The 23621-nt window shown below is 40.8% G+C and overlaps 2 protein-coding genes and 1 long non-coding RNA gene across 7 annotated transcripts in view; 2 read left to right on the top strand and 1 right to left on the bottom strand.

Moving 5' to 3' along the window:
• The window catches only part of AMPD3 (adenosine monophosphate deaminase 3), a 35206-nt gene extending 30615 nt beyond the window's left edge, over nt 1–4591 (top strand). For all 4 annotated transcript variants that reach the window (XM_083477481.1, XM_083477480.1, XM_083477482.1 and 1 more), the window contains exons 13-15: nt 1014–1187; nt 2784–2894; nt 3869–4591. In XM_083477481.1, the coding sequence (XP_083333607.1) occupies nt 1014–1187; nt 2784–2894; nt 3869–4045 (462 nt within the window). In that variant the 3' untranslated portion in view covers nt 4046–4591. The remainder of the gene's footprint in view (nt 1–1013; nt 1188–2783; nt 2895–3868) is intronic.
• Nucleotides 4592–5915: 1324 nt separating this feature from the next.
• RNF141 (ring finger protein 141) lies at nt 5916–21616 on the bottom strand. Of its 2 annotated transcripts, none has more exons than XM_083478754.1 (6): nt 21402–21616; nt 19260–19462; nt 18036–18144; nt 15672–15853; nt 11229–11336; nt 5916–9399 (listed from the first exon to the last, which is right to left on the bottom strand). In XM_083478754.1, exons 2-6 carry the CDS (start codon nt 19400–19402, stop codon nt 9249–9251), a joined length of 693 nt encoding a protein of 230 aa, XP_083334880.1. In that variant the 5' UTR covers nt 19403–19462; nt 21402–21616; the 3' UTR covers nt 5916–9248. The 2 variants fall into 2 exon arrangements, with proteins under 2 accessions (XP_083334880.1, XP_083334881.1); XM_083478755.1 differs by lacking the exon at nt 21402–21616 and adding an exon at nt 21150–21289.
• LOC310695150 lies at nt 21600–23548 on the top strand. Its single transcript, XR_014519951.1, has 3 exons — nt 21600–21680; nt 22183–22247; nt 23034–23548. It is a non-coding gene; the product is annotated as an uncharacterized lncRNA (long non-coding RNA).
• The last annotated feature ends 73 nt before the right edge of the window (nt 23549–23621 follow it).

Raw genomic sequence — 23621 nt, 5'->3', positions numbered from 1 at the left:
AGAATGTCAGCAAATATGAAATATGTCATCTATAAATTTTTAAGAGAATTGTCCACTGGGTGGCAGACTCGAGACGATACAATTCTAATATCCACAGTTTAGAAACCTTCATCAGAGCTTTCCAAACTGTGACATGGTAGTGTGTTGCGTGAATACTCCCTGCACTCCTCCAGGCGCTGGAAAGGGGTTAGTTTAACCTCTTGTTTTTCTAGCAAAACTGATTTACTGTGTCGCGAAATGAGGCATATCTCTAAAAAGTGTGTCACCAACATGAAAAGTTTGGAAACCTCTGCCTTAGATGTTGTTAGAAAAACAAAACTGTGTGCCCTTCTATGAGAGCAGTTAGGTACGCCATTGTTGTTCTACTGTTGGGGGATATCTAGATGCCTTTTCCCAAAGGGAGAGCTGCTGTGAGGTTATCCCCAGCATTCATGCAGCAGTTCTGTTTCTCATTCTCCATTTTTGGTCCTCTTTCTGAATCCACCTATGCTTTATTATGCCTGTTCTCACTGCCTTCTTGGAGCTCAGGTCATTTCTCAAACTACAGACTCTGTAACAAGGAAAATGTAGTTTTGCTTACATATACAAAATCACACTTTGGTCACTGAACGTGGGGCTGTCATTTGGTCAAAGATTTGAGGTTTTGCATTGCAAAATCCTGGCTTTTAAGGGGCTGAGTTGTTCTAAATTCACAGTTCAATTGTTACAAACAGAATGCATTTATATTTAACACTTCAGTTCATGGTAAATCATTGGTTTAATATCCCAAGCATTTTTTATTTTTTTTATTTTTTGAATTGCTAATAAACTTTATTTAAACAGATAATTGTAAAGTACACAAAATAATAGTACAAAAACAGCTGTCACAATACTAGGAAGAAAAGGAAGGGTTAAAATGTTCCCAAGTTTAATGATTGAAGTCAAGCGTTTTCCATTTCCTCTGAATGAATATCTCCTTTCCTGTTATCTTTCTGTACCAATGAATAATGGCTCTCTCTGTTATTTTTGTCCAGAGTCCAGTTCTCCAGTATCTTTTTTATCTTGCACAAATCCCCATTGCCATGTCCCCTCTTAGCAACAACAGCCTATTCCTGGAGTATTCAAAAAACCCACTCCGAGAATTTCTACACAAGGGACTCCATGTTTCTCTGTCTACAGATGACCCAATGCAGTTCCACTATACAAAAGTAAGTAATTTTGGAAGTTCACTGCATTTCAAAATGAATTACCGTAATTTAAATCCCCCCCATCAACCCAAGAAGTAGCCCAGTCAAATGTATGTTTATGTGGAAGAAAGTCCTTCTGCATTCCATGAGCATAGGGTTACAGCCATGATATAATAGTTAACTCCTACTCACGGTAGAATCATGACCATTAATGAACCCAAGCTAGTCATGTTTAGTAACTTCAGTGGGTCTACTCTTGAATTGGACTGGCATTTAATATCATTCATAGTCCAACAGTCGGTTCCAGAACAATCCTATGTTAGCTGTGTGTGTGTGTGTGTGTGTGAGAGAGAGAGAGAGAGAGAGAGAGAGAGAGAGAGAGAGAAATACTGTCATTTCCTAAGGACTGTTGGATTGCTGAAGCCAGGAGGACAGTTTTTCTTACTTTCCCCTCCTCTCAGTAGGAGGGAATTAACTATGTCAGTCCCAGGACTTTGCATAGTTGAGGGTTCTTTTTGATGGGATGCCAAGGGAACAAGGCAGCTTTGAATCCTGCAGGTCCTCAGCCACTCATTTATAATGACTCCTCATCTGGCTCTTGGCTGGCTTTCTGTTTGCTTTCTTACTTTGTGCTTAAATCCTAAATCTTGAATATATAAGCATATATATTGTTTGTCTCCAGGCATACCTTCCTAAGAACTACAACTCAGTTGGCAATGATGTCTGCAGTTCTCAGCAATTAGCTCACCACTTGAGATGGTCCAATAACCATTAGACAGTTGTCTTAACAGAACTTATTTACAAGTATACGAGTGTTGTCAGGGGTTTAGGAGCAGAGGCAAGGGCAAGGGAGGAAACAGAGAGCGAAGGGGAGGAGGCAGAAGAAAAGATGAGTGATGACGACGACCCGAGATCTCCGAGTCTTTCCAGTGAATCAGAGGATTCACAGAAAGGAGCACCAGTGGCCAGGGCAAGGGGGGAGTCTAGGGGGGCACCCCAGGAAGATAGAGCCAGAGGGGACTCAGAGGAGAGCAGTTGGAAATCGGGACCAGCGTCACCGCCAGAGAGCAGGGAAGAGGAAGGGAGCCAGGGGGCAAGCGCTGGCAGCTCACCACAGGAGGGAGGGCACGAGTCAGGAGTGGCCACACCTCCATCGGGGAGCGAAGAAACGGTTAAGCGGAAAGTGGAAGGTTGGGCGCGCGCGCCAAGTTCAAATGCAGAGGAAGGCGGCGCAGTAAGCAGCCCGGAAAGGGAGCCAGGTCCTAAAGCCCGGCGCAAGGAGACAGGAGGGTCCGGGGGGTCAGCGTCAGAAGAATCCCGGAAGGAAGAGACCCCGGGGGGTAGAGGGACCCAGAGGAGGACAGTCAGGCGGAAAAGGTGGAGCCGGGCTAGGATATTAAGTTGGTGCACACGGGGCGGAGACTCAGACGGAGCTTCGCCGATCTAGCTACTAGACGTAGAGTTGCACGCAGCAGCTTGAGAATGGAAACTGTAACTCAATAAAGACTTTTACTTAATGATCGCTGGCTAGCGTGATCCTCTGTGAGCTAGGATCTTCAAGCAGCTCTGACAAGTGTGTTTACATAGCTAGTAAATAATTATATTTTATGTTTGAAGGAAGCACTGATGGAGGAATATGCCATCGCAGCTCAAGTGTGGAAACTGAGCACTTGTGACTTGTGTGAATTAGCAAGGAACAGTGTACTACAAAGTGGTTTGTCACATAAGGTAAATTCCGTGCGCTGCAGGAAGTTCTGTTTTGTATGTGCTGCTGTTTGTGTTACACGTCAAGCTAGAATCTGAGTGCAGCTGGAAGCCTGATTGGAATGGGGACTGCAGTCACGCTGTATTAAACATGTGGGTGCATATTTATCATCTGATAGGATAGTCTGAAAGTTGAAAGGGAAGCCAGTGACTGAATATCCTGACGGTTTGGGTTTTTTGACAGAGGGAAAAATTGAGTGATTGACTGCCCAGGGCTAGAGAGTGAATGAAGGCCAAGTTATATCACAAAATGGTTACTACATGGTGGCCTTATGAAATGGCTCCCATGGAATTGTCTTAAATCCATTTTGTGTAGGAATGCATTACAAGGACCAGAGAAATTATTCTCTTACCTCCATAAATCCCCCCTGTGCAGTGATATGGAATCATCCCAGATCCATGTGTTTAGGCACTATGCAACATGTACAAGGAAGCTGCTACTGGAAGCTATTCAAAGCAGCCTCCAGATGTCAGCCATTTTGGGTCAACAATCCCTCAGAATATGACATTACAACTGAAGACTGTATTACTGCCATCTACCTTCTTCTCCTTGCCCTCAGCTGCTGTTTCTTTTTTGGCAGTTTTTTCCTCTGCCAGAATAAATGCTGCTGCTGAGATGACTCCCTCCATGGTGTGGGTGGTTAACATGTTGCCCTCCCAGATGTTGCTGGACTTAAACTTCATCAGGTCAGCCAGCATGGCCAACACTCAGGTGTGATTAGAGTTGTAATCTAACATCACCTGGGAGCAACCACTGGTCCCTGGTCCCCCTCCCTCCCCTCCTCCCTCCCCCTCCTTCTTGTTTTTGCTGGGTAGGAGAGGCATCTCTTGTCCAACCCAAGCCCTAATGGGTTTTTTAAAAAGAAAAAAAGCATTACCTTTAAAATTCAGAGCAACTTTAAGTTGATAATCATCTTTAAACGTTGTTTCATCCTTAGGAAAAACAGAAATGCATAGGGACAAACTATTCCAGCGAAGGGCCTGAAGGAAATGACATTCGAAAGACTAATGTTGCACAGATTCGGATGGCTTACAGATATGAGAACCTCTGCAACGAGCTGAGTTTCCTAGCTGATGCAATGAAGACAGAAGAGATTACTGCACTGTCAAAATAGCCACAGTATCGTGCAAAGGACAGAAGCCTGTAAACATAAGAGGACTTGAGCAACTGCAGGAGGGAGAGCTGCCTGGTGATCAGGAGTCTTACGTTGCGTCAGACTTGGCTGCCAAGTCCAGTTTCTGTAAGCATAGTTAGGGCTGCTGTACATATTCAGATGCAGGGTCTGAATCTTCTTTATGCTGCAATTAACGTTTAAAAGTGCACTCCAAATCTAGGCATAATATTTATAGTGTTTGCATCTGGGATACGTGAGTGTCTGCTTTGAAACAAGCAACATGCTGCAGCTTCTGGTAGCACACATGCACCTCTTTTGCCATGCTTAGCTAGCAGTAGGCAAGGATCTATGGCACTTTAATCTCTAGTGTGTGTACACTCTTTGATCTGTATTGCAATGAATGTAGGGAAGAAAAAGAATATGACCAAAGAGCTGCATGTTTTTCCTAGTTGCACATGCTAGGAAAACCTATTCACCACTTTTGTCTACATTTTGTCTGTCTATACTCCCCCAAAAAACCACAATAAATCGTAGGTGTGGCCATTGCTCTTGTAGTTTCATTAAATCTTTTAAATTGTCCTTTGGTGACTAGCAACATCAGTCATAAATGTTTATGCTGATTTACCATTATGTTTTCTTATGGTGCACTGGCATAGGGTCTGAAACTTATAGAGCAGTCCTATGTATGTCTACTCAGAAGTCTACTCAGAAGTCCTCTGTCCCTTGACTATCCAGCACTGTTCAAATCTGTCAGTCCCTGGAACGTAATCCCCACGTAAATTGCAGGCTTACTGTATTAAGAAATTAAAAGAGTATGTGCAGAAAAGTCAGCATTTAAAACTTCCCTTAAGGCTGCTACACATGGTCACATAGTGTGTACCTGCTGTGCTAACTAGGAAATTATATAAGATTTCTTAGTTTTGATTAAAGGTTTATGGTTGTTTTACATTCTAGTGAAACAGAATGGCTGCTATGGTACTAAAACAGTGTCACAGCACCTTGTTGCACTGGGGAAGCTATTTAAATACCCCTGTCATAAGGCTTGGGTGGAAATGTATGTGATTACTTCAAACAAAGAACTACTAAATATTTTAAAGTATTAGGTTTCGTTCTCCAATGTAAAACATTATCTTGAGCATCTTCTCACAAATCCATGGAGTAGGTTAAGTATAGGGAGAGCTTGTTTTCCCCCTCTCACCTGTTATCTTTAGACTGACATGCCTACTCTGTGCACTAGGTAACTTAAGCAGAAATCCTAAACATGAGTCCTACTGAGCTTAAGCATTTATTCTTGAGTAAGCGGGCCTAAGAATTTGTGGAAAGTTCACACTTTTGAATTATTTTTATGGTTATGGAATGTCCTACCCTTGAACAAGCATTTTGAACAACCAAGGACAAGCATTTTCTTGACAGATCTTCATTATAGCTAGTATACAGTATTAAGCAATGTTTATGAATTGTTTCCCAGCTGGAACCTCTGTATTCTAGAAGGCTAAGATAAACAGGGTCTCAGAACCCTTCCATTGCTAGATTTAATTTTTCAGAAGAGTCAAAATGAAGATTATATTCACTTGTAATCAATAAAAATGGTGGTGAAAGAATGTGACAAATACTACCCTAATTTAACTTTATCCCTGAGGACCTACAGTAACACTTTAGAACTAAAGAGGAAGCAATCTATCACATCCATAGCCACTTTTGCTGACTTTTTATTTACTACAACACCTATATTCCAGTGTAAACCTCTGCATTCAGGGACCTGATGCCTATGAAGACAACTAATTTATGGAAATAAACACAACAGTTTTCTCTATAAGAAACGGTTCTCTTCTGAGGTCTGGTGGCAGGATTTTAAAGTATTGCACAAAGCTGAAGGAGACTGAAGTGTTTATTGCACAATATTCACAACAATATAATACATTGGAAAGTTTAATAGCTATTAACACTCTTTATCAAACCCTTAAGAAATATTCACATTAATGCAAAACAGGGAAGTAATGCATTTTTTTCTTGCGCTACACATAATTCAACTTTTGCTGAAAATTCACTGTTTAAAAAAGTCATAGTTCTAAAACTATTCAACATTATTAAATTGACAAATCAAGTTTTCTTCCAATATTGAATTATATTACAGTTTTAAACATAAATGGTGTTTTTGGTGGTAACACATACTGGGTGAAATCCAATGTACAGCAAAGATTTCTTGCTTGCATAATGGACCATTTCCCCCCATGAGTGCCCTAAATCTGTCTGACTGGTTCTGCAGCAGATTTGAGGGCACATGGGGCAGTGGGCTCCCACTGCACAAGCAGAAACCCTTGAACTATTGGGATAGTTTAGCTGATTACTGCTCATCTGTAAGTTCAAGCAGCCTTGTAATTTTGCCATGTGCAGGGTGTCTGTCAAGAGCACATGGGAAAGCTGCTCAGTGATGAACTGCATCTTTCTCCATGGGCTTCAGAGTAAACTCTCATAGCCTTAAAGAGATGCCAGTCCTTATAATACTCAGAGACAGAGAAACGGACAAAACTACAGTGACATGGAGGCAGAAGAGAGGAACAGTAGTGGCACAGAGGAGTAAAGTGGCCTACATTTTAACAAGATACATTTTACAGTACTTCCACCACTGCGTATACTTATTAATTTAAAATGCTATACATATCACAAAGTTTACACCTATTTACAAGCTTCATTATTAGTGTTAGAATCAAAAGTACCCCTACATCTTTACATTATAGACTATATACTTACAGCCTTATTAGTATTTCAAAACAAGCCAGTTTGTTTTTGTAAGTTAACACACCTCCACTTCTACCATGCTTTCTCTTCCCACCTTGTTTGAACAATCCATTCTATGGCTTATGTGGTAGAAATGTAGATATGCTTTGCTACACACACAGCAAGTCACAACAAACCTTTATTTCTGGCTTACTGCTCATGGGGAGGGGGCAAGCAAGTTCACAATTAAAACGTCAACTTATTGTGACATGCAAACCGGGCCAATTTCAAGCTGCTTGAGTCTAGTATGCAGGGCTTTATCAAGGACTCAATGAACTCTCTTCAAATTAGTCCTACTTCAAGTACACTCACTGAATATAATGAACCTAAGTTAGCTATGTCCATTAGCTTCACTGCATCTACTCTGAGTAGGACTAGCATTGAATATTACCCTAACATTTAAAAATCAAAGTATAAGTCATATTAACAACAGATAAGATAATCTTCACTAAAGAAGGAAGACTTAAGAGCTTACTAGGTTTAAAACGCTTGCTGTTAAAACATTAGGCACTTCTGCCAATTCCTAATACTTTGGACAAGGGTGGGGGAAATTAACATGATCACTTTTACAATCAACAAAAAAATCCCCAAACCCTTCACTGTTCACTATGATGTTAAACACATTGAAGTTCATCAATTAGCAGTGAGAACCATTTCCAAGAAAATTATATCAGGATTACAACCTAACACTGGAGTTCAAAGTCAAAGATGTCACTGCATTCAGTAGTCTAATTTGCTGTCTAATTTCTGATTTTGGCAAGTCATTATAGATGGGGGAAACAACTTGAGCCATATTGTAATTGTCTAGATTGAACTTGATGGCTTCAAACAAGCCAGAAATATCTGTCATCTTCTGTAATGCAAACTTCAGATATATTCTACAAGTCTTTAACCAGTATTTTAAACCTGCAAGTAACTTGAAGTATCTGCAAAACTTTTAGCATAATCTCAAACAGCAGTGTTACAATTCACACATTTCCAGCAATCCCAGATGTGCAGCAGGTAAGGGTAGAGCTTGGCCCAAAGGGTATTTGCAGACATTGCCAATCATGCTGCCTGCAAAACCCCTTTCAAAGTGCAGGGCAAGACAGTATTTGAGAGTGGCTTCCGTGAACATTTTCAGACGCTCAACTCCAAGTCTTATCTTGCCCTGTTCTTTGAAGGAGGCTTCTGTAGACCCCTATGGGCAAAAATGTCACTAGACATCGTGACATTAGACAACTGACAGGTGTGCATCTCTAGCCACTGGCCACCTGCCAAACTCCTGCACAAGGTGGGGGCGTTAACAACCTGGACCACAAGGCTAGAAAGGTTCCCCATCCCTCCTCGAAGTTGTCATTTTCCATAATGCCTCCATACAGAGTTCCTCCAGGATGCTGTTAGAAATGTAAAATGGTTGCTTGCAGCCATCTGCCACTAACAAAGTAATCTGAGGGACCAAAAGAAGATAATCTGCTGAGTGCCACCCTTAAACCTGGATCCAGTCCTGGTACCAATACTCCTGAGAACAAGTAGTACAGGCTTCAGGGTTACAGATTCCATAAGACATTAAAGCAAAGCAATTGTGGTCAAAGAACACATTCCTTCGTTACAGTAAAGCATATTGCACCTGTAGAAAGGAGTCTAGCACCATCTATTTACCTCAGATCACCATCTTTTTTTTTTACGGTTATAATGGTGATTTAACAATGGAAGTCTAGAAAAGCTTGAAAGCTAGATGCTATGTTGCGTGATCAGAAACTTTGGGTCGTCTGTGATCAGCAAAGGTATGAGCACATTTATTCCTGAATGCAAGCAGCTCTGACTTGGTGAACCTGGGAAGTTTTTTGAAGTTGACTAGACAACTCATTCTCCCTGAACAAGAATGCAAAAGCCATTTTATCAAAATTGTGTGCCATCAGAAAATTTTGTCTCAAAACAACATGCTACAATTAGTGGTGATTTAAGGAAGCATTTGTCAATACTAAGCAAGCCACAAGGGGCCAGTAGATGTTACTGAAATGTAAATGTGGGACAAATTCTTATTCATGTAAGCAGGCAGGCATGAGCATACACACATACTTGCATAAAGAAGGATTGCTTCTGAGGGTTAGAACAGGCCCTCAGCAACTTCCCACATTCTTCTGGACCATCTATATTGAAATTCAGCTTCAACAAATGATCACAGAAGAGCTTATACTAGAACTCAAATATTAGCTATTCCAGTGTCTCATAGAAAGTCAGAAAACTCTTTAACTTATCCTTCTGCAGGTGCTACGTGCAGAGAAATTATTGATGAGCATTTAAAAATATAAACGTGTACAACTGGCTCATAGACAAATGGTCAATTTTAAAGACCTACGACTTTTATAGAAAGCAATACAATGAGGAAATGAAACAATAAATGAAATCTTTTAAGATTTCAAGGCAATGGGCTTTGTTCCTGTCAGGGTCTGTGAGGCTGGCCTGCCTCATCTACCATGTTGAGTATGTAGGTAGCAATATCTTCTTCTGTAGGTGCCTCTGATACCACCCAAGAATCATTGGCTGCAGTCACCTGCAGACGACATATAGGGCAATTCCTGTGGTGACCACTCCTGTGTAACAAGCCAGAAGAAAAAAGTCAGTATCACACAGTTTAAGAAGTAATAATACCCATCGCTACCTTTGCTTATAAGTTAGAATGGAATATTACAGGCATGACTAGAGAAGATTTACTGCAGTATGTTAGAACTACCATAGAAGAGAAATACCCAAACAATCCTCAATACATGACTAGCATGCCTTTTCTTGAAATCCACCAAGGAACAGTACCCCTATAACTGATTATATTCTGTTGCTTTTATCATTGGGAATTTCCCCCAATGGGATCTTCTCCAATTATTAATCCAAAGCCAACCTTTCTGTAATTTTAAACCATTGCTTCTATAATCAGTGCTTAGGGTACACAAAGTCAATCTATACACCCTTAAATTCCTTTTTTCCTGTGCTCCCTCCCTTTTCCTCTTATGACCTCCCTTTGAAATCTTTCAATTCAAAGGGCAGCACTGTGGATTCTTCCCAATTTGTGAACACCCTGAAGCTGTTGTGTCAAAACTGAACAATGTTCTTGCAGGAGGTATTTAGCAGTGTCAGGTAGACTGGTAACATCCCCTTCCAGAGTCAAATTAAAAAAATCCCTGGTAAAACAACAGAGTGCTGTGGTATGAAAGAACGATGCTGTTTAATGTTCATCTTGGAAATCACTAATGCCCAAATGTTAACAGAGTTCCGTGAATGTTTTTATTAAAATTTTATTCCGATGGGGCCCTCTAAAGATTCCTGAGATTCCATTCAGTTTTCAAATGGAACTGGCAGCCCTGTTTATCTCCGTAATCTAGACAGACTAGAACATGAGACTTTAGTTATTTAAAAAAGTCACAAGATTTTAGGCTTTAAATCCTGAAAGCAGATTACATAAACCATTTTGTCCAGTTGACTATTTGCTCAAGCCTAGTTTGGAATTGAGTCAAGCTGAATCTGCTTTGCACCACAGGTGGCTGCTACCCTAAGTGCAGAAGCTATCTTCCCTGCTGCAATTCTATTAAAGAAATATCATTTCTTGGATACTTAGAAGCTGTTTCCTACACAAAGCATCATTAGTTAAAGGTATATAGGTATAATTATTATAGGTATAATAATTTCAAAGGGTTGTATTCAATCTTAGTCATACTCAGAAGTATGAAATGAATGGACATGACTAACCTAATTTCAGTGGGTCTATTCTGAGTATAGAGTTTATACAGATACAAACCACAGTTCAAAATACCTTCAAGCCTTCATTTTTAAGGTTCTGAAGTAACTCCATACTCAAAACAGAGCAAAAGCTCCAGTTTGAAACAGTTTCTCCATCATCTGAATACTGTCAACATTGGGTAGGAGTCAAAACTGTGCAAATGCACAAACTGACAATGCACACATTTCTGCTCTGCCCTTCCCCCATGCACTGGTCTGATTGTAGGGGCACAGCTCCATCGTGTAATTAGGACACATGCTGGCTTCAGCTAGTGCAACTGTTTAGTTGAATTCAGTCCTTTATTTTAAATATATATATGCAGACTGATGCTGACATGAACAGCAATTTGATTTGCGATTACATTAGCAACTTGCCAGGCATTTGTCCTGATGGTTTTATCTTTTGAGAGATTAAACAGGGAATGCCCATCAAAGGAACACATTTTCTTGCCAAAATCCAGTTCGCTTGTTTCTCCCACATAACACATGCCTTACCTCATGCTATCTACCAAAATCAATGGTTTCTATTCTTGTTGTTACTAGTGATGTGTTATTTCAGTGCTTTTCGGCAAATTTATTCTAGGGAAACTGGTCAAATTTCACAGGACCGCTTCACAGAATAATGCAATCAGAGCCTGTGTCACAAACTTACCATTTATCAATGCATTTCTGACAAAAGCTGTGAGCACATGGCAAGATCAGATCAGCTCGTCCGTCCATGCAGATGCAACATTCTTCCTCATCAGTCAGCTGTTTCACCCTACAATACAGATAAAACTATTATTCCCAATCATAGCAATTAGAAGTGGGATAAATTTATATTTTGGCATTGCTCAGCATGTTTCTTCTGTATAAACTTTTATTTTTGTTGTGCATGTTTGTATTTCATAATATGATGTCCAGCTCATGGGTGGCTATGCCACGTAATACCTACTGCATTACATTTAGGTTTTCTAGCCTATCTCAACTGGTCTGATCCAGCAATCTCCTGTTGCATGCAAATGGAACCTCTCTACATACAAAACAGCTGCTCTCTACAAACAAATCCCATATAAAACCAACACATATAAAACCACTAGCTTCCGGAGCACAATTATAGAGAAGAGAACTTTCTCAAAGAGAGGTATACCCCACGCTCCTCTTTAATGGCCTTCCATAAACTATCCAAACCAATCTTTGTAAACACAGTTTTTGGCTTCTAGATAGTTGTTTCACTGAAATTGTTTTATGTTTCTGCTTGTTTGGAATAATCTTTATTGCTGGTACATTGTTATTGCTTTTCTACAGTTGTTTTTAGTTTTAATGTTTTTATAACTGATGTTATATGGTTTTGTTATATGGTTTGATTTTGCAGTTAGTCGCGTTGAGCAAGGTACCAATGTTTTAAATAAATAATAAATCAGCATAATATATGCTGAGTGTTAAAAATCAGAGCATATCGCCCAGAAAGGGTGGATTCAATGCTTCCTTTGATCTTTGTGCATTTCTGCATATATACATGCATAGCTATTGGTTCTACTTCATCTGAACACAGGAAAATGTGTTCTGTGTCTGGTTCCAGCAGCTTCCAGGCAGAGCACTTTCAGGCCTGTCTTTCTGGATTGGGGACAAAATGTTTGCAAGATGCAAGTTGGCCAAAGCACTCCCATTAAACAGTATTAGTACTAGCAGGAATATACATCATTTACCGTATTTTTCGCCCTATAGGACACACTGGCCCATAGGACGCACCTCCTTTTTGGGGGGGGGGGGAAATGAAACCCGAGCTTCCCCCGACCCCAGCCCCCAGAACAGGCTGCTATCCACAAGCCTTGCGGGAGTTGCCGCCGGGCTCGCAAGGCTTGCAGACACCTGCGCGAAGCACGGGGCGCCCTCCAGAGGGCGCCCCGTGCTCCAGGCAACAGGCTGCTATCCGCAGCCTAGGGAGCCCTGCACGAACTCCCGCGGGTTCCCCAGGCTTGCGGATATTTGCCTGAAGCACGGGGCGCTCTGCTTCAGCGCGCCCCACGCTCCAGGCAGCAGGCTGCTATCCACAGGGAACTCCCGCAGGGCTCCGCAGGCTGCAGATATCTTTCCGAAGTGGGAACTCCCGCGGGCTCCCCAGGCTTTCTGATAGCTTCCTGAAGCCTAGAAAGCGAGAGGGGTCGGTGCACACCGACCCCTCTCGCTCTCCACACTTCAGCGAAAGCCTGCATTCGCCCCATAGGACGCACACAGATTTCCCCTTCATTTTTGGAGGGGAAAAAGTGTGTCCTATGGGGCGAAAAATACGGTAAATGCAGAGACAGATAAAATCATAATTTTCCCCACTAAGAATAAAGAGAATGTCTAGACAACTGTCAATGCTGGGGTTTGCTTCACTACTGGTATAGTTTTGTTGTTGCAGCTCTGAACACAAAATAAACACAGGACAAACAGCATTATTATAGTATGCACACGAGATCATATTATGATATTCCACTGCCCAGAAGAAAACATTTTCATACAGCAGTCAAGTTCTTGGCACCCTATTTTTGGTACACGAGATCAAGAAATTCATTTTAGGTCCTTGAATCTATTCCCACTTCTTCTGTACTCTGTATTTATTTTTCTATGATCACATGTCAACTGCTGTTTTCCATTTGAATATTTGAACAAATATCAGGTATTTTTCATCCCCTAAGATATTTCTGTACACAAAATTCACAGCTACTAAAATAAATCACTGTTGCAGAAATGTGCACCCAGGGTTCAAATCAATACTATATTTTCATATTTTCCATTGTTGAGGAATTTTATCTATGTAGCAATTCTCTTCTCAAAACAAGAATCCCTCTATATTGCTCCTAATTAAAAAGATGTTTTATTTACATTTGCCATAAGCACCACTGGGCATTAAAACTACCTTGAACAGCTAGCCATCCCTCAGGACTAGCAAACACTCATCACTTTGAATATCTAAAACAAAATAGGCACAGATTCCAGTAACTTGCTGTCCACTCATTAGAAAACAGGCTACCATTTATGAACCAGTTTCCTAAGTCTTCTGGGTTTAAGTTGAAAACCTACCTAAGAAGCAACTTTCACATGCCAAAAAACATAAACAGCCGCAAAGAACAGTTCTGACTGTTGCTCAGATTTAAATAAATTTTCTTCAAGTTAGATTAAGAATACAATGCACAGCTCTATCCTTGCTACTACTAAAAGTTAAGGTGTAATCCTAGGGCACCCTGGAGAACGTAAGATGATGCGGCCTTCCCTCTCCACAAAGCTCAAGGATTAGTTCCTTGTTCTATACTGGTGGACAACTATGGCATTCAAAGACAAAGGTAGTCTCCACTGTTTTATTCTGAACACCTTACAATGAACAAAAGAAACCACCCATATCACATCAAACAAACGTAAGAGTTGAAGCAAGAGGAAGTAACAGAATACATGTCTCAAGGAATATGGATTGAAGAACGATTCCTAGGAACATAGAAAGCTGCCTTATCCTGACTCAGACCATTAGTTCATGACAGTAGTTTGCAAGAATTTCAGGAAGGGGTCCTCCCTGGGTTCTGGCTGGAGATGCTGGGGACTGAGCCTGTGACTTGTTGCATTCAAGGCAAGCCCTCTAACACCAAGATACAACCCATCCCCTTTCCGGAATATTTCAGTAAACCCAAGATTCATGTGGGCCTATCGCTATATGACACTGTTCACTGAAACCAGACCAGGGGTAGCCAGAATAGTGTCCACCACAGCATGCCAGCCCCAGTTAGCATGGACAACAGTCAGGGATGATGGGAGCTGAAGTTCAATAAGATCAGGAGGGTGCCACATTGGCCACCCCTATGTATAAAATAGGGAGGGGGGAAGTGTTTCAAAAAAGAGAGTCATGGAGATAGCCAGATGTTGGAAAACCAGTGATAGGCTGAACATTGATTCTTGGTATAACAGAGTATGGTCGATAGCACTGGCTGAGAAACTAACATGCCAGGTGAGAGCGGCAAAGGGCAAGCACAATCCATATTCCTTTTATAACATATGGCAAATGTTTATTGAATACATAAATTGTTCAGACTGTGGCAGGAATCCACTCAGCACTCATGGGAAAATGTGGTGTGATCTCTTAGAGTAATCAAATGAAACTTTTAACACATAACATAATAAAAGTATGTAATTTTATCAGGACAGGTTACTTATTGTTTACTGCTGTAACAATTGTTTTATCAAAATTTATCTTCTGTACCATGAAAAAAACAACAACAGTATTATGTCAGAGAGTTATTAAGGCCATAGGTGGCCTAGTGCTTCCATTTTATTCAAGCCATTACATTTTGTTTCCAAACAAACACCTTAGATCATCATAAGTCTGCAGCCCACTGCTGTTTAAAACACTGCTTCATACATATTTGAAAAGGAAAAGATTCTGTAATGCCATGTGAAGTAAAAAGTAATTCTGCTCTTTATAGGTAAGAAGCATAGACAGACTTAGGGTTCCACTGCTGTCATTGTATTTGTAGTTGTACTAGTCTTTAACAGGAAATATAAGAACATTATGCAACCTGTTCATGTGTGCATTAGTTCAAGAGTTCACCTTCAGTAAAAGTGGAAACAGATCATATCCGGAGAAAGACTATGCTTCAAGCAATGTTTCAAAAAGGATAGCCAGTTTACATGGCAAATAGATTTGCTTCTGTTGCAAAACAGATGACTTTCATTATACAAGCGCTTTGCAGGAATAACATGTCTCTTTTTCAAGATTATATACAATATTTGAAACAGGCTCCCAAGTGCTCATTCAATGCAGGTGTTTTGCAGTTCAAGGCAGCCCTTGCTTAAGCAGTACCAACCTACCAATGTATTATTTGCATACAGCTCAAACAGAAGTTTGTAACTGTAATAGTTAGAAAGACGTACTGTCATCCAAGTTGAGATGAAAGACTTATTTAGCATAATCATTAAACTTTTATTCTATGCAAAATATTCCCATATATATATATATATATATATATGTATATGTATATGTATATGTATATGTATATGTATATGTATATGTATACATAATGAGCTGAAGAGATTTGTGTGCTCAACTTCAAACATAAATGGATCTCTTAGAATACTGAGATACCTTCCCATCAAAATGCTGGCCTGACAAGATGCAACAGATGACAGATCCTCTGCAGCTCCTTCTGAGGCAATGTTCTGCGAAAGAACACTTGCTGCTTGACTCGTGACATCTTTATAAAGCTGCATGAACTGATATAAGTTCATGATTCTTGATGCTTCGACAACACCACTTGTCTTGTTTATCTAAACACACAGAAAGCAGTCTTACCATTTTTGCTACAACACCTCACTATCTGTGCTCAGCATTCTTTGTTTATAAACATACACACTCCAACTAGGACATAAACAGAGAGTTCGAAGATGGTACAAAGATCAGAGATTTCTCACACTGTGGGTGGCTTAAGAATGCTCACAATGACCCTGTCATTTGAAAGGCCATCCATATAGTTTCCCTTTTAGTGACTTGGGTGAATGACTGTAAAGGCTGCATTAAACAACACAACACCGAGACTTTAAAAGTAGTTACGTATGGGACCAAAGTCCAACCAAAATATACTGAGTTCTCAATATATTTTGAGATGAATCAGAGAATTAACAACTTTCACATACTTACAGAGATGTGACTCCTGGGCGGGGGGGGGGGGGAGAATCTGGATACCTTTTTTCTTAACCCTCCCTTCCCCACCACCGTGGGTTTTTTTGTTTTTGAAATGTTTTATTTAGGGGCTGGCGAGACAGCGAAAAGCGAAATGCTCCCCAACTGACCTGGAGCTACTGCCCCTCTGGCCCTCCCCATGTGACGCCACTGCCACTGCCTCTTCCTCCTTCCCTCTCTGCTCAGGATTTTGCCGCCTTTTGAGATAGTAAGATTCATATTGTTCATACTGGTTTTGCTGTTCTGTTCCTTTCCTATGGTGGTTTTATGGGCTCCTTCCCCTTTCCTTAGTCTTTCAACTGTTTCCTCTTCTGTAGAGGAGCTGTCCAGTGTGCTGGACTCTTCCAATCCTGCTACTTGTCCTCTTGATCTGGTTCCATCTTGTCTTCTGACTATGTCTCTTTCTTCTGGGTCATCCACTCTAATATACAAACAAGCTACAGCTTCTCCTATTCTTTAAAAAAATAACCTACTGATTCTTCTCTTTCTAGTTATTGTCCCATCTCTTTGTGGCCTTTTGCTTCTAAACTCTTGGAGTGTGTTGTCTATTCTTGCCGTCTGGGTTTTGTTTATTTTAGTTTGGCCCTTGATTTTATTCTCTACTCTACTGAGATGACTTATGAAGCATACTAATGACATTCTTGTTTCCAAATCAAAGGGTTTACATTCCATCTTTATTCTTCTTGATTTTTGTGTGACCTTTGACATTGTTGACTGTACTCTTTTACTGGGTTCCCTTAATGACTTTGGATTTTGTGATGCTGCTCTACTGATTTTATTGTATTGTTTATATTGCTTTAGATCATATGAGCCCCACCCCCAGTAAAATTTCTTATCTTAAATGTGTTCAGAGCCATGGTCATAGATGGTGCTATATAAAGAAATGTTAATAATAATAATAATAATAATAAATTCAGGTATTTGGCCAAGGAATGTAATAAGGGATTCTGCCAAGCATATCCCTCCCGCAAACAAGGCCTTTGCACAACACAGCCTCTGACTCCTATTGCTTCTTATCTACTTAAGATTTCTCCATCTTCTGCAGAATGTGAAAGAAACTGATCTGTTTGGAAACACTCACATCAAATCAAGAAATATATTGACATGTGAAAGGGTAGAAACTTGTTGCAGCCATGGCAAACTTTCAGTTTTTAGAAATCCATGATAAATAGGATGACAAATATGAAGAAACAGAAACTGATAGGGAAGGCTTAGAAAAAGAGACCAATTAAATTTCATGTACTGCTTGTTTGAATTTTGTTCCCCCTCACCTCTTTTTATCAGCTCTTTTTATGTTTGCCTGACACTATTGAGGACTGGAGAAGACGTAATAATTTTCTAAATATGTAATAATTTGTTTTACTATAATGATGGTTTCTGGGTTTGTTTTTCCCACCTCCTCCTAAGCTGGCAGAACCAAAGAGATACTAGATTCCTTACAGTTCAGCAGTTTGTAACTCCATTTGTAACAAAAACTTAAAAAATAAATTCAATTTGCAATTATTGTCTGAATAAACAGTGCTTTTAATATACCCAGCATTCTATTTCTATGGGAAACCAAGTTATACATACGCATTTTATGTTCCTAAAGTAACAAAGTGACTTTTGATATGTAAAGAGCACTTTAAAAAACAAATATTGAAAAATAAATAAATTCAATTTTCCAAAATTATCTGTTCCACCCTCACCAAAAATATAGGAGAAATGTCGTCTGTCCCCCCCCCCCCCCGCATCAACATTTACAGAAATTTTACCATTCTACAAACTTACCTTAGTACACACTACTCGAACAGCTACCTTCCAGAGAGCAGTGGAGTCTGAACCTGGCTGTACTTCAAATAACAGGTGCTTGTCCTGGCCAGAACCCAACTTGGCAGTTCTGAAATTATTTAACATCCATTTATTTCACAGTATGAAATAAATTTGTAAAGCACAATTCAATCTAGATTAGAAATGAGAACAGCCAATATTCTACACTTTAATATAGAGATCCAATTCTAGTACATACACAAGAAACAGACATCCTCGAGGATGTACAACTACCAGCTATATTTTAATACACAATAAAATGACGATGTAGCTTTCATAAATCTCCCTCAGCTTGGGATTCCTAAGATAACACATTACCCAAGTCTCCTATCTCTCATCCTCATCCGTGCCCCTACAGAGGGCATATATTTTAATGCAATTAAAGAATACGAATATATGGCGCTACCTTACAGATTATTGCTCCATCTAACCCAGTACTGTAAACTGTGATGGCAGCTGCATATATAGTACCTTGCCAAATAAATTAGTTCTTCTTCCCCCTACAAATATGCTGGCTAAAAAACTTTATGAACATACACTTCATAAGGAGGGTTGTAGCCAACACTAACATATACCACTACATTATTGTTAGATGCCACAATGCTTTCCCTCTCTGCAACATACTAAAATGGCTATCAATGTGGAATTTTATAAACATGCATATTTCAACGTTAATGTAAACTGCTAGACTATATTTTACTCATCTACAATCAAAGAGACAGAACACCTAGTGTTCTTCAGGGAAGTTTTTAATATGTAACGCTGTACTGTTTTTAACACTTGATTGGGAGCCGCCCAGAGTGGCTGGGGAAATTCAGCCAGATGGGCGGGGTATAAATAATAAATTATTATTATTATTATTATTATTATTATTATTATTTAATAAAGTTTCTTATCTAGCACTGAATAGAACATCTGATGTATATCTTTCATTAGGTTTCCCACCACCACCAGAAACAGCTAACACATTCATTTTGGAATACAGGCAACTCCCCATTTGTGCAGGGGTTGCATTTTGGGTCACTGCACATGTCGGTCATTCCACAGCCAAAAATGGCACATGTGTGGGTGGTCAGGCATGTTCCAAATACCCGCAAACAAGGAGTTCCCTGTAGTGTTAAGGAGGATGTTCTTTCAAATACTGAGTCATATTAAATGCAAAAGAATAAACTGAAAAAGCCTTACGTGTCATTCATTTCAGCCACTCTCCCCAAAAATTCTTCATATGTCAAGAAACCACTTTCTCGAACCAGGGATACATGTTTGACTACTTTTTCTGGCAGCTTATTAATAGCAGAGTGTGTCTGGCTTGAGAGCTGCTGGCCCATGATGACGTTCTTTAGCTAGGCATCCAAGAAGAAAGGCAGATCCACTTATTTGGAGAGTTTCTGATAAACAAATTTTAAAATGTTGTACTGTATTAGGATGAAATAATCACCATTGGATGAAATAATCAAGATTGTGCTTTTCTTTTACTTTTAATAAATTGCTAACAGCTATGCACCAAGATCTGTACAGATACCAAGACCAAAATTGCACAACCACAAGCACTATTGTAACAAGAAGGCAAATGTACTTAGTCCCCTGTGAATATACTTACTATGTGAACAGAAACTGTAATACACAAAATGCAATTACAGTCACCCACAATGCATCTGCTATATTAAAACCTTGTAGACCAAAATGCAGCACCTGCTCATGAATTGCTTGGCTATTCATGTTAAGCCATCCAGAAAATAACAGGGTACAGCAAGTTTTAATAAACTGTTAATCGGAAGAGCATCTAAAAGGTTGAACATGGAACACACTTCCTAAATTATACATGTGGTTTAGAAACTACTATAATTTAAGCTGCAATTTGCCATGTTAGTTTTAAATATATGTATTTTAAATAAGGACTTACTAACATGTACTTTAAGGACTGAGAAATAGTAGTTTAGCTTACAAATTCTTTTAATAACTGCCAAATAGTAAATAGACCAAACGATTTAATTTCCTAAAACAGATACGCAGGGATACAACAGACTCCTAGGAATATAATGCAAAATCATAATGAGAATGCTAGATGTAAGCACTGCAAGACCATGGCACACTCTGTAAAAGTCTTATTTACTTTGCAGTTTATTTTTTGCAAACTTCTAGAAGTAATATATAAAATAACTGAGATTCATGAGCAACCAAATATCACGTGCTCATAATAAATCCGAGGCAAAACTTTTTTTACCTAACAAAAGTAAAAGGATATCACATCCAATGTACCTATTTTTTACACAAAAACAAACAAGCAGAAAGAAGCTCCTTAAAACAAATATTTCAACCATTCGCTAACCTGTAATTTTTAGAAAAAGACAATCCTCTCCTCACTATTTCACCACAGTGAGCATGTAAAGAAAAGCATGTTTGACATACCTATTATCAAACTGATCTTTTGTTAAAAACAAGTAATTACAAAACTCTTTTTGGGGGGAAACCCAAGAGGTGGCTGAACAGTTATACCAACCCCAGCCTCCTCCTAGGTTGACATCACAGGAGAATCCAGCACTTCAAAATAATATGGGACACAAGTGTTTTTGTAAACTGCTTTGAGGTTGTTTGTGTGTCCCTGCGCTTTTTTTTACACAACAAAGCGGTATACACACACACACACACACACACACACACACACACACAAACATATATATATTTGACGAAACAGATAAAAAAGTGGCTCAAAGTCCTTTCGAGGTTGGAACGTGCTTGGGTTTCCTGACCCTGGTTTTAGAACAAGAGGTACCGCGAACGGATATCTGTTGTTGTCAGCCACTTAGGCCCCACAGAGCAGGGCAACAGCTTTACTTTCCAAACTCGGTTTTGAAACGGAGCGTGCTCGTGAGAAAGAGGAGGAGAATCGGAAGACCCGGCCCCAAATCAACAAGAAACCGCACAGAGCGGCAGGGCAGCCGGACCCCTCGGGGGGCTGGGCACCTGCCAAGCTGCGCTCTGGGCTCGGGAGCGAAAGGCAGCCCCGCCGCGCCCTCCTTCTCCTCTCCGAGGTCCCTGAGCTCACGGGGCCGCGCCCGGCAGCGCCACACCCACCCGGAGACCCTCGAGGAGAACCGCCGCCGCCACGACGCCGTCTCTCCTCCCTCCCCGCTCGCGGCCCGAGGCGCCCAAACGCTGCCGGAGGGAAGCGGAGACGGGCGCTCCCGGGCCTCCCAACGCCCGAGGGCGGGGTTTCCTCAGTTCCTGAGCCCGCGAAACGAGGCTTCTGGGCTGGGGCGGCGGGTGGGAAGGGCGGCTCGGGGCGCTGTATCCGCAGCCAATAAACGGAGGGAGCTCGAGCCTCACCCGCAGCGCCTCGGCATCCTGCTGCTGGTCGCGGGCACCGCCTCCCTCCGGGCGCAGAGGAGGCCTCGCTCCTCTTCTTCTTCGCGGTTACAACTAGGCGAGCGACGCGAAAGCTCGACATATGGGCCAAACCGGCTCCCGTCGCGTTCGGCTTACGTATCCGCGCGCTCCCCTCGCCCGCTCCCCCGCGCGCCCTCTGCCTGCCGTTGGTTTTTCTGGTTGCTAGGAGACGGACAGAAGCTGCCCTCGTGAGAATTCCTCTTGGGATTCTCTTCCTGGGTGTGTTAGTATCCCCTCCCGACTCTGGTATAAAAGGGTTAACACGCTCCCCTTCTTCTCTCCAGTTCCAGTGAGGCAGTTCGCGCTTCGTCATCCCTTCCAACTCCTACAGTTTTGCGATTCTATATCGCCTTTTTGCCAAAGCATCCAAAGCAGGCTACAGTTTTACAGTCCCGCTTGGTTATAATTCTCCCACTCACCAGCCGATAAGAATAAAACGCGTGCAGCCCTCTCCCTCAGCCCTTATTCGTCCTTCTTACAAGGAATAATAATTCCCACCGGAGAGTTATGGCGGCCATACTGCCAACAATTAATGTGTTTGAAATAATACTTAAGTAAATAACAACAACAACAACAACAATAATAATACACAAACCCTTTCCATGGATGTAGCCAGGATTTATTTTAGGGGGCACAGGCTTTATGTAAGGAGGGGGGCAGAACTGAGGTACCTGCAACGCAATTGGACAATTAAGTATTTTTATTTATTTATTTGATTTAGGGGGGGGGCAGCTCCTCCCCCGGCTACACCCATGGCCCTTTCTAAATCCATGGCAAAAAAGCTGGGTGAGTCTTGTTTGCTTGTAGAGGAAAAGAAACAGGATCAAAGGCTGAAATTTTATACTGTGCTTAGTGGGATCGGGAATAAGTCCCAATCAACAGGTCAGGGCTCTGCAGAAATGTATAGGATTGCATGGCAAATAATTTGTAACATGGATTTCAGATTCGAAAATGCACTTAAATTCACTCATTGAAAACCTATTTTTTCTCCCATTGTTGGGACAAGAGCTATGTTGGAACTGACTGCCTACCACAGAATCTTTCCTTTTCTCAAAATGTGGCATTTTGCTACTGCAACCACTCTTGGGAACGAGTCTGTGTTCCCATCATGTGTCCACTAGGATCCTCAGTAATTTTCAAGTGGTCCATGGAGAAAAGTTTGGGAACCACTACTAAAAAGGACTAAACAAGTTTTTTAAAAATATCATGCGGGATCAATTACATTAGTAGTTTTAAAATTTCCTACCTTCATGAACCCTTTCCACATGGACTTGTTTGCTGCAACCCCCCTACATGTTAAGAACTGGGGGGCATTCTAAGTGCACATTCAGTTCATGCAAGGCTGGGCCTTACCACATGTGATGCGGCTGCATGAAACAGGCATTCAGTGGTGATGGACAATCCACGCACTGGCAACGCACTGAGAAAATCAATAATAAGCATGGGTAATAGTATCTTGAAGAACTGATTGTGGCCATTGGTGTACTAAATGGTCTGTTAAAGTTATATTCAAGAAAACTATTTGCAACAAAACCTGGTTTAATATTTTCATATCTTGCATATTTCCTGCAGGAAGTACATAGTCAAGTCTCCCCCTTTCCATAAAGGTCAACAAACATCTGGAGATCAAGTGTGGGAATCCTACATATGTTATTGAAGAATGGCAGCTTGTCAGTTTCTATTGAATGGAGCCCATAATTCTTTGTATAACTGTTTTCAGGTATTTCCTGCAAGGGTTCATTTCCAAGAGGTAGAGTAAATCAGATTTCAACAGATAATTTATTTGTCTTTTAGGTGGACATGTGTGCTTCAGTGATGCTTTGTTATGTTAAGAACTGTGTTGTTCATTGAACTTTGACTACTGATTCAGGCTTGGCAAAAGTGTTGTGTAACAGTTATTCAGGATGCTAAAAACATAGCTCTGTAGTAGGATTCCTCTCATATATGAACTTGGATCTTATCCATTGTGTTTACTTGCCAATTTCTTTCCTATGTGTAATTCCAGCCTACATCCAAAATCAATTCAATATGCATTGCCCATCTTGAGAAGTAAAATTTACTAGGTAGTTCCACTGAACCTTCTTGGATTTACTCAGTGGCGTAGCGTGGGGGGTGCAGGGGGGGCTGGCTGCACCGGGCGCAACATCTGGGGGTTAGGGT

Source organism: Podarcis liolepis (genome assembly GCF_965112155.1).
Source record: "Podarcis liolepis genome assembly, chromosome: 1".
NCBI lineage: Eukaryota > Metazoa > Chordata > Lepidosauria > Squamata > Lacertidae > Podarcis > Podarcis liolepis.
This window is presented reverse-complemented; position numbering and strand designations above follow the sequence as displayed.

Excerpts from the sequence above, each read along its gene's own strand:
- RNF141 (XM_083478754.1), bottom strand. The coding sequence starts at position 19,402 with ATGGGCCAGCAGCTCTCAAGCCAGACACACTCTGCTATTAATAAGCTG. Across the intron at positions 11,337-15,671 it reads GCCAGCATTTTGATGGGAAG|GGTGAAACAGCTGACTGATG; the intron begins GTATCTCAGTAT and ends TCTGTATTGTAG. Across the intron at positions 9,400-11,228 it reads CAGAAATGCATTGATAAATG|GAGTGGTCACCACAGGAATT; the intron begins GTAAGTTTGTGA and ends CTTGTTACACAG.